Source organism: Heteronotia binoei, chromosome 6 (assembly GCF_032191835.1).
Source record: "Heteronotia binoei isolate CCM8104 ecotype False Entrance Well chromosome 6, APGP_CSIRO_Hbin_v1, whole genome shotgun sequence".
NCBI lineage: Eukaryota > Metazoa > Chordata > Lepidosauria > Squamata > Gekkonidae > Heteronotia > Heteronotia binoei.
Genome location: NC_083228.1, coordinates 4,210,770 through 4,228,260, shown reverse-complemented (window position 1 = coordinate 4,228,260; position 17,491 = coordinate 4,210,770). Strand labels below are relative to the sequence as shown.

General features: G+C 51.4%; 1 protein-coding gene across 1 annotated transcript in view; it reads right to left on the bottom strand.

Moving 5' to 3' along the window:
• The window catches only part of PSD (pleckstrin and Sec7 domain containing), a 111,884-nt gene extending 99,617 nt beyond the window's left edge, over positions 1–12,267 (bottom strand). The window contains exon 1 of the mRNA XM_060240999.1: positions 11,894–12,267. Within this exon, the coding sequence (XP_060096982.1) occupies positions 11,894–12,240 (347 nt within the window). The 5' untranslated portion in view covers positions 12,241–12,267. The remainder of the gene's footprint in view (positions 1–11,893) is intronic.
• Between the last annotated feature and the right edge of the window lie 5,224 nt (positions 12,268–17,491).

Here is a 17,491-nt window from a genome sequence, read left to right as displayed (position 1 = left end):
TTTTCTCCAGGCGAGTTTTGCCAGGGAACCTGGAGAGTTCTTATTATTATTATTTTGCCATCTCCTGGGAGTGAAACAGGTGTCACTGGGGTGTTTGTGTGTATGGAAAGGTATTTGTGAGTTTCCTGCATTGTGCAATGGGTTGGGCTAGATGACCCTGGAGGTCCCTTCCAACTCTAGGATTCTGTGATTCTAGAGCAGGGGCTCTTGCTGGTTTGGAGAGGGCATTTGTCTCTTTAAATCACTTCTCCAAGGCAACCCAGCTGGCAGCTTGGATAATACATTTAAAGTTAAAGTTGCTTTCTTTCCATCTCCACCTCCCCATCTATTTTCCTTCCTCCCTCCCTCCCACATCTGACATTCATGTCTTGCGGCTCTCAAGCATCTGACATTTATTCTGTGTGGCTCTTACATGAAGCATGTTTGGCCATGCCTGTTCTAGAGCATCACCAACAAATGGCTGACCAGTCTCTGCTTGGCCACCTGTAGTGAGGGAGAGTCCACACCCCCCCCCACACACACAGGCATTTGGTTCCATTGATGAACTGCTGTTACTATGAAAATTCCCCCCCCCCCCCCCAATATTCAATCATAGTCTGCACTGAAGCACAACAGATCTAATCCCGGCCTCTGGGGCAACAGAGAAGACCTCTCTGCTCTTGTCTAACAGATCCTGCCCTGTGGACTTGATGTCCATCCTTGGAAGACAGATACTGTGACTAGATGGATGGAGGCCCAGAAAAATCTCTGAACAATCTGATCTAAGAGTCCACAGTCTTGATACATAGATTTCTATGGGGACATTCTTCTATGCTCAGAGAAAGCTCACAGTGTACCCTCAGAAGTGACACACTGTAAGGTTTTGGCCTGGTCCACAAAAGGGGCTAGATACGGGATTGGCACTTCCAAGACAGTTCCAAATCTCTCAGATGTGGGTTGTGTGAGGCCATCAAATCTTCCTGAAAGTTCTTTGGTAAGAATTTCAGAAACGGATTTTTTTCTTTTAATCTGAAAAGATAAAGGATGGCATAAATTTATTTGTTTCTGATTTCATTTACATATGCCAATATATTTTGTGTCTTGTGTTCCTTTTATATTTATTCATTTAAAGAATGATTAGATTGATATTAAATTTTAAAAATGTTAAAAGATAAACATGAGCAATCTTTGTCCGGGATACAAGGTGGTTTTCGCTTGACACCTGGAATAAATGAATGTCTGACTTCTCTTGACTCAGAGGGCTGATGATCTCCTTCAGTGACTGGACATCTGACAGAGCAGCCGGCTCCACCTCAGTGTGGGGTTTAGTGGTCAAAGCCTGGCTTTGCAACAGGGGGAAACCCTCCCCCACCCCCCAAGTGCCTGTTTTAAAAGAGATGCTTCCCTTGTGTGTGTGTGTGTGTGTTTCACCTGTTACACGCTCTTCTGTGCAACACCTATCAGCTATTTGAAAAGCAATGGTGCATACTGAGCAGATTTTCTTTCCAAATATGCATGTATGTGTTCTTACACAGGAGAGTTTCCTTGTGCAACTTCATGTGGCATGCATAGCACAAAGATCTGGGGGTTGACAGTTGAAGGGGAAGGGGAAGAGGGCATTAGGGGAGAGGGGCTTCCTAACGCTTCTTCTTTGGGCTGCATCCCAGTTGCTTTTGCCGCCCCCAACCCTTGCAATTTTTTGTCATCAGGGACAGAAGCAGCTGGAGGGGAGAGAGATGCAGAAAAGAAAAAGAGGTGTGCCCCTGCTCACATTGCAACACTAGCAGCTGCAGTTTCAAGAACAGTTACAAAAAATCAGAAAACTACATGCGATAACTGTCACCCTGCGTGTTGGTCTAAGATCCCTTGAACTCTAATCCTGTCATACAAAAAGCTGAACCACGATCACTGCCTAAGGAAAGCTATTTCACATTAAACACAAAAATAATCCAGACTTGATGTAAAGTTGCCCTGTCCTAATTCAAAAGTAGATCAATGCCTAGTCTGAATCAAGATGGTGAGGGGTCTGGAGACCAAGTCCTATGAGGAAAGGTTGAAGGAGCTGGGCATGTTTAGCCTGGAGAGGAGGCGACTGAGAGGTGATAGGATCACCATCTTCAAGTATTTGAAGGGCTGTCATATAGAGGATGGTATGGAATTGTTTTCCATCACCCCGGAAGGTAGAACCAGAACCAATGGGTTGAAATTAGATCAAAAGAGTTTCCGGTACCGTTAGAGCGATTCCTCAGTGGAACAAGCTTCCTCAGGAGGTGGTGGACTCTCCTTCCTTGGCTAAAGTGTCATCTGACAGCAATGAAGATCCTGTGAACTCAGGCAGATTATGAGAAGGAGGGCAGGAAGGCAGGAAGCCTTCAACGTTTAGTTCCCCCTCCTACATGCCCAGGAAAATGCTGTTCTTCACTTTGGGGTCAGGCAGCAATTTTTTTTCCAGGTCAGTTAGACCAGGGATCTGAGAGGGCTGGGATTTTTTTTTGTGCCATCTTCTAGGCATGGAGCAGGTGTCACTGAGGTGTGGGGAAGGTATTTGTGAATTCCCTGCATTGTGCAGTGGGTTGGGTTAGATGACCCTGGAGATTGTCCCTTCCAACTCTGATTCTATGATTGCAGGTGTCCCCAACATGGTGTCTGCAGACACCCTTCTTAGTACCACCCCCCTCCCAACCAAGTGTTTCCAGAAAGTGGGTAGGGACACATAGGTTTGGGATTTTTTTTTTTGCCAAGCAGGGTTTCTGAATGGCCACTGAAGATCTGGTTTAAATAACTTTGTGTCTGCAGTAGTTGCTACTCCAGTCCTTTTCCCCAGCATATTTTTAAGGTCACCCCTCTTCTCCCCTCTATGTACGTGGTTTCACCTCCTGCAGCAGCTATTTTGTGACTGCGCCCACCATCCTGGGTCAGAATTCCAAAGCGGTCCACAGGCCGGGGACCTCTAATCTACTGTAATTGTCAAGCCTGGTTACTTTGTTATAAGATGGCTGAACCAATGTCAGGTCGGTCATTCTCCATTATTTACAACCCAGCAACCACGTACGCCTTACCATTTGGCAAAAGAATGTTTATGTTACTAGGGAAGGCATGCTGTGTCTTAGAGATGCACTCCCTAAAATTCACAGGAGAGCCAGTTTGGTGTAGTGGTTAAGTGTGCGGACTCTTATCTGGGCGAACCAGGTTTGATTCCCCACTCCTCCACATGCACCTGCTGGAATGGCCTTGGGTCAGCCATAGCCCTGGCAGAAGTTGCCCTTGAAAGGGCAGCTGCTGTGAGAGCCCTCTCCATCCCCACCCACCTCACAGGGTGTCTGTTGTGGGGGAGGAAGGTAAAGAAGATTGTGAGCCGCTCTGAGACTGTTTGGAGTGGAGGGTGGGATATAAATCCAATATCTTCTTCTTCTTATCTCTTCACGCTGTAGTGTGAGAATGCTTTTGTAGTAGAATTGATAGTCACTGCTGTACCCTTTGAACCGCAGATTTGAATGAAGTGCCATTTGTAACGTTTTATAATACCCTATATAGTAAGCATGTAACCTCTAGTATCTTAGTATTTCCAAGGACCATGTTCCTTGGAGCACCTTTGAGTTCCTAAATAAACCAGTCTATTTGAAACCAAACAAAGGACTTCATTATTGGGAATCTCAGGGCTTGACAGGAATGCAATAATTATTCTAGGTATTGTCCTGCATTTACTGCATTACCTTTGTAATTCCGTATACTACATTGTTTACAGTAGACCTTGCCTTAGACAGCTCGCAGGTCACATTGGCTTTTAATTCTGTTCCTTGGGCATCTTATGCTCCATCTGAGTACACTGCATTTAATCTGTAAGCAGCCTTGGGTCTCCGCAAGAAAGGCAGCCTATAAATGAAGTAAATGAAAATAAAAATGAAGAAGAGTCCGCAGCTTCAGGCTTAATCCAGATTCTTTAGAATTTGTCTTCCCAATACTGGAAAGTGGCCTATAACTCAAAACCAAAAAGTAAAATGTAAAATAATTTTTCCCTGTGTGTTCTGCAGCACTATGCACTAAAATTCCAAAATTTGTTTTCTCACATCGCCTCCCCCCATTCATTACCTTTGCCAACTGGGTTGGTTTCATTCTGCGGTAGGCCAGCACTGGACCCATCTGCCACGTGTCTGGCTTTCTTCTACAGACACCACGACCTCTGCACTGGAGATCTATGGATACAGTCTTGATTGGTGGTTCCTCATTCTCCAGGAAAAAGAGCTAGGGAACGGGGCAGGGTGTTCTCTGTGGTGGTCATCACACTCCAAAATTCCCTGTTCATGGGGACATGCCCGACAAAATCCTACCCACAGCACTGGATAACAGGTAAAGCAAGACCTTCTGAGTCTGAAAAAAGTTGCTAATGCATGCATGCCATTGTTTTTTTAACATAGAATCATAGAAATGGAAGGGACCTCCAGAGTCATCTAGTCCAACCCCCTGCACAATGCAGGAAACTCACAAACATCCCCCCCCAAGTTCATCCCGCCCCCCTAAGTCCTTTCAAAGTTCACAGAATCAGCCTTGCTGTCAGATGGTGATTTAGCATCTGTCTAAAAACCTCCAAAGAAGGGAAATCCACCACCTCCTGAGGAAGCCTGTTTCACTGAGAAACCACTAGAAGTGTCCAGAAGTTCTTCCTAAGATTTCGACAAAAACTCTTTTGATTAAATTTCAGCCTGTTGTTTCTGGTCTGGCCTTCTGGCTATAAAAACTTGGGGCCTTTTCACATAAAACAAGCACTTCATAAGGTGACCGTGGAGCTTGATCTGCCCGAGCCTTTTCATAATGTCCACAAAATTTTCCATTGTAGCTTGCTCAAAGCAGCACCTGGCGGCACCCTTGCCCCAAAGCTCCAGCCCCAGCGATCGTGGGGAATCAGTCTCATCATGAAGTGAAAGGAATCCTGGACTCTAAAGTGAAACAGAGGACTTTGTCTTCATAACCCTCTTCAATGGCTACACTTTCCCCCATCACATAATGAATGGGGCTGAAATCTCGGGGCATCAATGCACCTCATTTAATAAAGAAGTTCCATAAAAAGCACCCCAACAAACCGGGCTGAGGGGGCGGGGGACGTGCATCTTAAGGGAGGCAGAATGCCAAGGGGCCTTGCCATGAATAGGGCTGTAACTTGCTGCAACTGCACTGGGAATGTCGGGGGAGTTCGGCTCAGCTTGCTTTGCTTTTGTCTATAATGTACAAAGTAATCCTTCAACCCTGGCAGAGATGCTGGTGTCTGGGATTCAAGGACCTGCTGTCTTCCCTCAGAGACTGTCTTGGCCCTGCTAACACACAATGCAGGGCTGGGTGAGAAACTGTTACCTTTGCCTCCTGTGGGGCTTTTTGCTCTGAATTCCAGAGGGCTTGTAATGGGCTGGGAGAGGGTATATAGATCTGGTCTCAATGGTCAAATCTGACACGAAGAGTCATACTGCTGTGATAAGTCTATCAGTAAAAATGAACCTTTTCTGAACACCAGAGAGAGGCCTGCTTATTGAGGACTGCCCAGGAGCTGACACTGCCTTGCTGGAAGAGCCCTCCCCCTTTCTGATCAGTCTGGATTCATTATTGCGGGTGACGCTGGTTGTCTCCCCCTTCCCCCTCCCCTCCATCTTCTCTGCTGAGCCCCCTATGCTGATCCTAGGCTACAACCCCCTTCCCTCATCATGTGTTGTTTTTACCATGTTGAGCACCTTTTCCATCATAAGAGAATATTAAGATGTAGGAATTGAACAGGAACAGGTAAAGATATTTCTTGCTAATGCAAACGTCCCTATATTTTCATACCTATTTTTCTTAGCCCTGAACTGGGGGTGTTAAATGTGTGATTGCATCTTGTATGCTTGAATTTTCCCCCAATAAAATATAATTTTGCTTCAGTTAAAACTTTCATTATTGGTTCAGGGGATCCTGGGAAAACTAACCCTGGTAGGCACAGATTATTGCCCCCATGCTATTTTTACCATCTTGCCCACTTAACTGAAATTCCCTAAATTTATGCAAAAAGGCAATTTGGCTAACATGAATTCTCAAAAATAATGGCCAGAGGCTCTGAAATTATGTCTGCAAGTTCATTTAGTACCCTTGGATGCAGTTCATCTGGCCCCAAGAACTTTGTTTCATTTAAAGAAACTAGGTGTTGATGTACTACCTAGGGTTGCCAATCCCCAGGTGGGGACAGGGGATCCCCCGGTTTGGAGGCCCTCCCCCCGCTTCAGGATCATCAGAAAGCGGGGGTGAGGGGAGAAAATGTCTGCAGGGCGCTCCATTATTCCCTATGGGAGACTTCTTCCAATAAGAAATAATGGAGAATTGATCTAAGGACTTTTTTATTTCTCAAGTCCTCAGAAAGCTCTTTATGGAGTCACCTTGGCTTCTTTAGGCTCCTCCCCTTTATCCATCTCATAGGAATCAATTGTGATTGTGCCTTCAGTATTTCACTTCTATGAAACTCCCACCCCTCTTGAACTCCCTTTTCCTTAAGTATCTCTGACCGTGGAATTCTACCCAGCGTAACTTTGTCAAAATTTATTTTTCTGAATTCCGACCTTTATGTCTATGTATAGCTTTTCCCTTCCCCAAGGTTGTAAATTCCAAAATTACATGGTTACTACGACCCAGGGTGCCCACAACTTCCGCCTCATCAACCAGTTCTTCCCTGTTGGTGGGAATCAAGTCCCAGATAGCAGATCCCCTTGTTTCCCTCCCCACTTCCTGGGAATTGAAGTTGTCAGCAAGACCCGTCATGGATTTATTTGACCTTTTGTTTTTAGCAGAGTTGGACTTCCAACAGATATCCAGATAACTGAAATCTCCCGTGACTGCCATGTCCCTTCTCTTTGAGAACTCTGCAATCTGTTTTAGGAGTGTCTATAGCAGACTCCCCCGCTCCCATAATATCACTGTTATTTCTTACTCTTTTTATTTCTGCCCAGAGACTTCAAGTGAACTTCCATGCTCAGATTCAGATATCTCCTCAGAGGTATACAAGTCCTTTACATATAATGAGCCTCCTCCACCCTTCCTTATTTGTCTGTCTCTTTTAAATAAATTATATCCCACAGTCCTAATATTCCAGTTGTGAGTGTCATCCCGCCACGTTTCAGTAAGGCCTGTTAGGTCATAGTCCCCTTCCTGTTTTAGGACTTCCAGTTTCCCTGTGCAATAGTGTAGAGACATTGGAAACCTTGTTTTATGCTCTCTGAGGTTTTAGTTTCTGTACTTACCTGTGAATTAATATTACTAGGATATGTGCCACTCTGCAAAATTTTAGCGCTCTTATCTTCAGTTAACATAAGAGAAGCCATGTTGGATCAGGCCAACGCCCCATCTAGTCCAACACTCTGTGTCACACAGTGGCCAAATATATATATATATATATATATATATATATATATATATATATATATATACACACACACACACACACACACACAAACAGTGGCTAATAGCCACTGATGGACCTGTGCTCCATATTTTTATCTAAACCCCTCTTGAAGGTGGCCATGCTTGTGGCCGCCACCACCTCCTGTGGCAGTGAATTCCACATGTTAATCACCCTTTGGGTGAAGAAGTACTTCCTTTTATCCGTTTTAACCTGTCTGCTCAGCAATTTCATCGAATGCCCACGAGTTCTTGTATTGTGAGAAAGGGAGAAAACGACTTCTTTCTCTACTTTCTCCATCCCATGCATTATCTTGTAAACCTCTATCATGTCACCCCGCAGTCGACGTTTCTCCAAGCTAAAGAGTCCCAAGCGTTTCAACCTTTCTTCATAGGGAAAGTGTTCCAGCCCTTTAATCATTCTAGTTGCCCTTTTCTGGACTTTCTCCAATGCTATAATATCCTTTTTGAGGTCCGGCGACCAGAACTGCACACAGTACTCCAAATGAGACTGCACCATCGATTTATGCAGTGGCATTATGTTAATGGCAGGCTTTGAATTTTAGTCTCACTCCCCCATATGGACAGTGGCAGTGCCAGCTGTCCTGCCACCCACACTTAGCCTTCCTGGGTCTGAACAGGGGTGGTGGGGGCTTTTGCAGTGGGAGGCGTTCAGAGCCGGGTCCTGCTTGCCCCCCCCCCTGCCCCTTCCCCACCACCTTCCTGTGTGGCAGTGAGGGGGAGCACCATGGTGGTGGATTGTGGCACCATGGCAAGGGAGGGCCGGCTCTGAGCACCTCCCAAGCCGCCCTGCCCCTGTTCTGTTTCTGGGTCTGTCAAGCCCAGGAACGCTGAGCAGGGGTGAAATGGTACATGTGCCACCCTGGAGGCACTCTGAGCAGAGCCTCCCTTGCCGTGGCCTCCCCCACTAAGCCCTTTCTGTCCTTGCTGCCTTCCCAGGTGGTGGCAGGGTGCCCGCCTCCGAGTGCCTCCCAGGTCCAATGCGCCACCCCGACCCGCTCAGTCTTCTCAGGCCTGAAGCACATCCCTGGGAAGGTTGAGCAGAGGCAGGGCAGTGTGGGTGCTGGGAATGGGAAGACGGGTCCTTTTAGCCAACCACTGCCAGGATCAGCCCTTCTACATAAGAACATAAGAGAAGCCATGTTAGATCAGGCCAATGGCCCATCCAGTCCAACATTCTGTGTCACACAGTGGCAATTTTTATACACACACACACACACACTGTGGCTAATAGCCACTGATGGACCTCTGCTCCATATTTTTATCTAACCCCTTCTTGAAGGTGGCTATGCTTGTGGCCGCCACCACCTCCTGTGGCAGTGAATTCCACATGTTAATCACCCTTTGGGTGAAGAAGTACTTCCTTTTATCCGTTTTAACCTGTCTGCTCAGCAATTTCATCGAATGCCCACGAGTTCTTGTATTGTGAGAAAGGGAGAAAAGTACTTCTTTCTCTACTTTCTCCATCCCATGCATTATCTTGTAAACTTCTATCATGTCACCCCTCAGTCGACGTTTCTCCAAGCTAAAGAGCCCTAGGCGTTTCAACCTTTCTTCATAGGGAAGGTGTTCCAGCCCTTTAATCATTTTAGTTGCCCTTTTCTGAACTTTCTCCAATGCTATAATATCCTTTTTGAGGTGCGGCGACCAGAACTGCACACAGTTCTACGACCTGGAACCTGGGCTTGCATTGCAAAGGGGGGGGGGGATAATGGAGGTGGATCCTTCTGTGTTGCGCTGCCAACGATTGGCTCATAAGGCTGAGGATCCAATCCCATGTCTTTGGATTTCCAAAATCCCTTTGGAAACACGCCAAAGGCTCCTGGCAGTTAGCGGTTTAGTAGTTGCTGGATAAAAGGGCCTGTCTTCATATTCCCAGCCTTCACTTATAGCCTGTCTTTCTCCCTGAGACTCAGAGAGCAGAAGCTCCACGGCCCCCGCAATGATCTTTGGTGGAATTGGAGCTGTGACTGTGCAGGGAAATGAACTTGCTTATTTGGCTTTCCACGGGATTGCCTGCAGTCCAATAACTTGTTTCCCATTCCAATTTTTAAAGGAGAGAATACTATATATCAGGGGTGGCCAACAGTAGCTCTCCAGATGTTTTTTGCCAACAACTCCCATCAGCACCAGCCAGCATGGCCAATGGCTGGGGCTGACGGGAGTTGTAGGCAAAAAACATCTGGAGAGCTACCGTTGGCCACCCTGCTATATATCTTTTCTCTAGCATCATTAATAACTCTAATTCTCAAAGTGGCTAAATCTGTGGATACTTAAATCCTGAGACTGGAGCTATGAACAGACAAGACAGACCTTGGTTTGCAGAAAAACCTGAAATCTTTTTTTTAAAAGGGGGGTGTTAAAACCACCCCAAGTAATAGAAGCAGTGCCTGTAGCTTTAAGAACAAGAACAATGGGTGTTAAAATAGATAATAGACACAATACCTGTAGCTTTAAGAAACCAATGCACTCACCTTGTGAATTTCAATTGGACTATTTCAAAGTTTGGACTTATATCTATTCATTTGGGGATGGGGTTTTTTGGCCCCTTGGAGTTTCTGTTACTTTAAAAGGCCCTAGCACCGTCAGCCTCTGTCATTATTATATTGCTTATTATGTGTTGCACACAATCCTTATAATATATTTTTGCGAACTGAAAGACGGTGTATTACTTGGTGGCTTTGATCAGTCTGCCATGAAAGTTGGCTGGGCCAGTCACACATACTGAGCCTCACCTGCTCACAGGGCCAGGGCCAGTGCGTGTGAGTAGGCCAACTAAGCAGCTGCCTGGGGTTTCACAGGGTTTCACAGGGCTCTCCCATTGCGTCCAGCCACTCCTAACTTCCCTTAGCTTGCAAAGCCTCCACAATGTTGGGAAGAGAGCGGGCGCACTCAGAGCTGAGTGCGCTTGCTCCCCACCTCCTGACCACGCTGAAGCTCCCTGCCACCCCCGCTCCCCAACCTTGCTGCTGCCATGCCCCCCCCCAGCATCAGCGAAGTCAGAGAGGTAGCGTGGCAGTGAATGCGCCTGCTGTTTCCGACCTCATCAAGGCTTTGGCAAGGTTGGGGGGGGCAGGGAGTGAGTTCGCTCAGAGCCAGTGGCGGGGGCCTGGGGGGTGCCCGGCTCTCTCCTGCTTCAAAGCGGGAGAGGGCCAAGAATAGGGGGGCCCGCACGCGCCGCACACAGCCTGACGATGTCTGTAGAAAAGAAAAAAAAGAGGGGGTGGGAGGCAGATTTCAGCCTGGGGCACTGGAAACCTCAGCCCTGGGCCTGCACAGGGTGTTGTGAGGCTAAAGGTGGAAGACGAGAACTGCAGAGGCTGTGGAGCAAAGGGGGGCATGATGGAGGCAAAGAATAATATAGCTGAAGGGGGGGCAGATAAAAAGCGGGTTGGTTGATGGGTGGGAAGGAGAAAAGGCAGCAGGGACAGCTTAGGATATGGGGGCTGCCAGGAGGAGTGAAAGAGGAAGGGGATACGGAGGAAAGTAAGGTCCCCTTGTGGGGTCTCCATCATGCAACTAGGCTGGACCTCGCAGCCAGGTCCGTCCAGTCCAGCAGTTGGCACTAGATGACCCATCCGGATTTTCCTAGTGAGAGGCTGCCAGGAGGCGGCAGGGAGAAAATGAAGGTAGGTTTGTCTGGTTGATGGAAAAGAAGCCTGAAAAGGGGGAGAGGCTATGGGGGCTCTCCGGGAAGGTGAAGAGGAAAGAGTGGGATGAGGGGAAATGAGATGCCCCCAGCTGCAAGTCCTTGCTTGTAGACTAGAATGTACGTTTCATTTCAAGTTGGAACCCAACCTTGATTTCTACAGTTGTTTTCAAAAGGGGAGGGAAACCAACCTGACATAAAATGGCCTTGGGGGGGGGGCTCCTCTTTGCCTGATGGACTAAGTTTACAGGCGTGCCACCTCAGAAGACGCCACCCAGTTTGTGCAGGGTATCTGCCCCTCCCTCCCAGATGATCCCTCGGGCAGCTCCTTCTCCCCGCTTTATTTCAGCCCAGAGCAGGGCCAGCACTCACGCAGGCACAGCCACCTACTTTGCCCCCCTCCGGTTACATCCCCTTCTCTGTTGCTTCCTGTCTGGGCCTTTTCCTTTCTTCCCCTCATTTGCTTGTCATCATCAATTAAATTTCAATTTTAAACCAAAGCAAGGGCTGGTCTTTTCTCTCTCACTTTACTGCAGACACTAGGAGATTATATACGAGAGACCTGAAATGAATGTGACCACAGTAACTGGAGGACTGCAAGCAGCACCACAGTCGGGATGGTCAAGGCCCTGGTTTGCATGGCTCCCACTGCCCAAAACTTCCATCGATAACACACAGCCCGGAGAGCTGAGCACATTCTCCAAATGGCCACTGGCTGAGCGTGGCCTGACTTACCATGATTCTCCCAAGCCAGAAATGCTTTGGTGGCTTCCTTACTCACGGGGCCACTGCAAAGCAGGCAATGCTGCTGGCTGACCACACTACAGAGACCCTCACCTCTCCGGCTGCTGTGGGATGGCTTCAAACACCTCATCATCTTCCTTGGTCTGCATCCCATTTCTCAGCCACTTGCCCTCTTCCTCCTGAGTGTGCTCGGTGAAGGGGTTCCCAGGAACAGCACTCCCTTTCCCCAAGGTTCCTGTGAGGCTCTGGTTGCTCTCACTGTCCTTCTGGCTCTCGATGGCAGAATCCACTTCGTCTTTCTCAGCCAAAATATCATCAATGTTGGTCTCATGGTAGCACCTCAAGGGAACAGAGTCCAGGTCCGTCTCAGAATACTTCACGGTTCTGCGGATGATCCCAGTTTCACAGTTTCCCGGCTTTGGACTTCCTGAAGGAGCCATCTCGATTTCCACCTCTACATGACACAAGCTGTGGTGCTCCGGCCCCAGCCGCTCTTGCTTGGACTGGGTTCGGGGGTTGCATTTCTCAAGGACTGGAGACTGAGGGTCAGGTGCCTTTTGAGGGGGCATCCCTAGAACACAGAGACCACCCCCCCCAGGTGGTTACATGCAATAGGAAGCCCTGGATGAGGCTGAATCGCTGCCTTAGATGCGTGGCACCCCCCCCCAACCTTTTCTGAGGAGGCTTATGACAATAAAAAGCAACAAAGAAAGAAAGAACCTCAGCAAACCTCAAATCAAAATAATTCAAAACAGCATCAGATTTAAAATGGAGACAATCTTAAATCCTTAAGAGTAGCCAGCGTAACATCAGGAGCAGCCTTATAAAACAAGAACAGGATCAAATCAAGTCTTCTGATAAAACTCGACAAAGGAGGAGGATCTAAGAATCTTGGGAAATGTTAAAAAGTCTCCGCCTTAGACCCCAAAGCCTGTAAATTTAGTTTCCAAAGACCTCCTGGAACGGCAGGACTTGGGAGGCCCCCTGGTGCCCTGGCACTGGCTCCTCACAAGGCGTGGAGCAGGGGGGTCTCCGATGAACAAGGTCACCAAGTCAGGGGAGGGGCTGTGGCTCAGTGGCAAGGCATCTGCTCTGCATGCAGAAGGCTCCTGATTCCACCCCCCCCCCACACCATCTTCAGTTAGTGAAGGCCCAGGCAGGAGGTGATGGGAAGGCTGCACAGTGGTCTCACTCAGGACACAGCAGCTTCAGGTGTGCCTCTTTGCCGGGGGTGGGGGGTGGGAGGGGAACTGACATGTAGGCTGGGGTCTTCCTGGAGTGCAGTGGAGGATCCTGCCCATGCAGAAAGTCCTGGGGAACGGAGGGCTCAGGAACATCGTAGGTCCTTCAGCCCACCTTCAACCAGGCATGCGGGGTGGGGGGGAGTTTCTGAATGGGAAAAGCATTCAGTCACACAAGAGCATGGGGCTCCCAGTAGGGATCAGGGCCACAGTGCATGGGGAGGGGGCCTGAAGTGGGCCCATGGAGTCCCCACTGACCCCCTTGAAGACTGGGGCACAAAGGTCCCCCCAAGGGGTGTCAGGCAACATGGGCCCCTCCCAAAGCCATTTCAGGGGATTAAATGCTGCCTTCCTGGATGGGGCCCCAATGCCTGTGAATTCCACTCCTGGTGAGAAACTCCATCCACGTCTCCTTGAGAGCCCCCCCCCCCCCACAGTAGACCCAGGTCCAACCCGAGGACTCTGTGGTGGGCAGTGAGGCCCTTCAGTGGTGGGGCTACCTGGAAATGCCAGGTGCAGAGGGCAGCCTTTGAGGAAGGACAAAAAGGGGGAGAATCCCCTTTCGCTTGGGTAGAAGAGCAGAACATTTGAGTAAGGAGAGACTCCAGGCAAAGGGGAATGATGGATGAAAAAGGAGGAGGCTGAATTTATGCAGCTGCTAGCCATGAGGGAAAGGAACTGCTTCTGGAACACCATGTCTAGCTTTGGCCTTCTCACAGCCACTGTGAGGGGAAGACAACAAAAACAACGGAAACAACGGAAACAACGGAAACCACAATGTCAGAGTAGAGAAAAACAGCAAGGAAACACTGGGTCACAATTAACTCCAGAACTATCATTCAATGGTATAACAATATTGAACACTGAATTATTCAAATTCACAGTCCATTTCTTCCTATAAGAGTTCAAACCAAAGTCTAGAGAGGTCAAGTCAAAGAATCCTATTTATAGTCCACAAATGAATAGTCTCCAAACTACAAAGTCTTCCAATTTGATTGCAGACAAGCTGTCCCGCCTCTCCGTGCCAATGTGCGACTACGAGTGTCCCAGGTTCAAAACAGATCCAGGTGCGCAGCTGTGTTGGTCTGAAGCAGCTGAACAAAGCAGGAGTCAAATGGCACCTTTAAGACCAACCACGTTTTATTCAGAACGTAAGCTTTCGTGTTTAGCACACAAAAGCTTACGTTCTGAATAAAACCTGGTTGGTCTTAAAGGTGCCACTTGACTCCTGTTTTGTTCAACCTGGTTCAAAATAAGCATGTTTCAATCACAGTAGTTTTCTTTGGGTCATGTCACAATTTAACAATGAACCAATGCACAAAACCAACTTTAATATGCAGCACTGCCTTCTCACAAGAGTTACAGGCTGTGAGACTGAGGGTCAGTTACAGGCAATTCCGTTCACTGCATGTTAAAGTTTAATATTGTTATACCATTGAATTATAGTTCTGTAGTTAACTGTTCCGCAGTGTTTTCTGCTGTTTTTCTCAACCGTGAGGGAAATGTCCTCATGAAGCACTGGTGGTCTTCCACCTTTGCCACTGCGCCAGAACCCTGCGAAACACAAGCAGCAAGGGGCCGGCCAGGCTGGAAGAGCTACTACGGCCTCCTTACTAGCGGGGGCCTTGAACTTGAACTGAGAACTGGGCAGGGCCAGGGGGAGGAGGAGGAGGCAAGGGAAAAGAGCAATCCTCTCCTCACCACTGGGCAACCAGGCCTCCCTCCCCTGCAGCTTTCCGGAGGGGCAAGAGATGTGGGCTGCTTGTTCTCCACACACAGGAGCCAGCTGAAGGCCATCCCACAAAGCAGCCCCCTAAGAACTTGCTCCCCTGCAGTGGGTGGGGCCTGTGAAGGGCTGAGGACCAGCAGCCCACCTCCAACCACAGGCCCCAGGGATGGGGTGGGCACCAGAGAGTCTGGGCACCCCACACAAAAGCCACCCTTGGTCCAGCCTCACCGGGCAATGAAAGAAACTCCCCTCCCTCCCCCAGCTATAATCCACCTGGCTGCCAGAAATCCACCCTACACTGAGATGTGCTGAAGCAGGAGGTGAGGCCAAGGAGGAGACTGAAGTATTTTAGAGAGCTTAATTTCTAGAAGGGTCGAACCTCCAGCACTCTACTCTTTAATGGTGGCAGCAGCGGGAGCAACAGGTGAATAATGTGTGCGTGTGTCTGTGTGTTGAAGGTGGTAGAATTAGGCTAGGAGAGGAAATGGTGGGATCTGGTAACTTGGGACCCGGCCAACCCAACTCTGACCAATCCCGGGTGAAATGGGGAAGCTTGCAGAGCTGGTTTTCGCACCTGTTCCCTGTTGCCTTTGCTGGAGGCATTGGAGACAGAAGCAAGTATTGCAAAGGAGCCTGAAGCCCCCAGCACTTCCACAGCCAAAGGGAGGGAGGGAGGGAAACCCAGCCTGGGCTTATGAGAAGTGGAGAGAGCAGGAAACCGTCTGCACAGCTTGCTGCAATGCTCCTTCTTTCGCCAGTGGCCCAAGAAGTTGGTCGATTCTTTCATTGACAGGCAGCCAGGCAAAGGCTCTGGAGCTGATCCCCCCCCCCCCCGCCCGGCTACCCCGTGCCTGTGCCAGTCCTTGTCTGGCGACGCAGTTGAGCATGAAGCAGCAATGCCAGGAGAACATGGAAGGCTCTGGCGCTCTGTGGAGCTTCCTCGTGAGTTGGGAGGGGGGAGCTCTGTTGGGTACCCTTCTGCCCCCTCCTCAGGCAGATCTGCTGAAGCAGAGGGGCTGCCCGCTTGCCCTCCCCGCCTTCCCCAGAAGACAGCAGGTGCAGGAGCCAACTGGCAGCGGGTCCTTGCGACCCCCGAGGGAGACCCTGTTCCAGCCCCACTGGAGGACCTGAGCCCCTTGGGGAGACAGCAGGGGGTGGATCCAGCCCATCATCTCTGAGCGTGCCCACCCCACCCAGCCTAGGGGCTACGCGCTCCCCCCCCCTCACAGAGGGACCTGCCTGCAGAGGGAAGGGAAGCCTGTTCTGAGGTCCCTGGGACAGCCCGAGAGACCCCCCCCCCAGAGCTCCCCATCCTTCCCCCAGAGCCCCTGGGGCTTCCTGCTGAGGGCACCTGGCTGTCCATCCCCCCCACGCAGAAATCAGCACCCTTGGGAGTGGCTCTGCCCGGACCCCGCCCTCCCCTCCCCCCCTCTGCACACCCCCAGCAGCATACAGAACTCCCCGCCCGCCCAGGGGCGCCTTGGGGGCTGTGGGGGCGATGCACGGAGGGGGCAGCTGCCTTCCCAGGAGCCCCCGTGGAGAAGCCCTCCCCGGAAGCCCCAGGCCCCGCCCCCTCCCCTCCCCTCCTTACCTGCCCAGGGGGGCTGGAGCGAGCCGTAGAAGAACTGCCACTTGGCGCGGGCGATGCGCTGGGCGTGGGCCGAGCTCTCCCGCAGGGGGGGGCAGGCGGCGGCGGCGGCGGCGCCCTGCGGGGGGGGGGGAGAGCGAGAGAGCCCCACGAGGAGGTCAGGGCCACGCGGGGGGGGGGCTCTTCCTTCCTCCCTCCGCCCTCCCTCTGGCGGGCGCGCAGCCTACCTGGACTCCCCCGCGGGGCGGGCTCCTGGGGGGCGCGAGGCCCTGGGCGAGGGAGGCAGAGAGGCCGGCGGGGGGGCGTGGGGGGGGCGGCGGCGCCCCGGCCAGGAGAGGGTCGGAGGCCGAGGTCTCCAGGGGCTCCCGTCGGAGGCAGCGGCGGGCTGGAGGGCCGGGGGTCAGCGGGGGGGCGTCGGCGGGCGAGGGGCTCTCCCAGCGGGCGAGGGCCGCCGCCGCCTCCTCCTCCTCCTGCTGGGCGGCCAGCTCCAGGCTGCGGCTGAGGGCGGCGTCGGGGCGGAGGTGGGGCCCGGGCAGGCCGTTGAGGGCCCTCCTGACGCTGCCCTTCTCGATGAAGCGGAAGGTGACCACCGAGCTGCGCCCCCCGTCGAGGCTCCGCCGCGGGCTGCAGGGGGCGGTGGTGGCCCGGCTGCCCGGCCGCTGCCCGCCCCCGCGGGGGGCCAGGGCGCCGGTGCTGCTGCTGCTGCCCGCGCCCAGCTGGGCCCGCCGGCCCTCGGGACTGGGGCGGGCCTGGCGCGGGCGGCGGAGGAGGAGCGGGCGGCGGGCGGCGCTGAGGTTGGGGGTCAGGCACTGCCGCTCCGCGGGGCTGGGGCACGCCGCCTTCCTCGACGGGGGGGACGGCCACGCCACCGCGGTCCCGGGGAAGAGGCGCGGCGACCCTGGACGGCCCCCCTCCGGGCGGAAGCACACCAGCGCCCCGGCCTGAGCCATGCTGCCCGCTGCCCCGGAGGGAGGGAGGGAGGGAGAGCGGGCCCCGACGGACGGAGACGCTGCTGCTGCTGCTGCGGAGACGCCCGGCGACGGCGGGAGCAGGAGCGCTCTTACAGGGCCCGGCTGGAAGAGAAAGCAAAAGGCCGGGGTCAGCAGTGGGAGGGAGGGAGAGAGCCCCGCAGA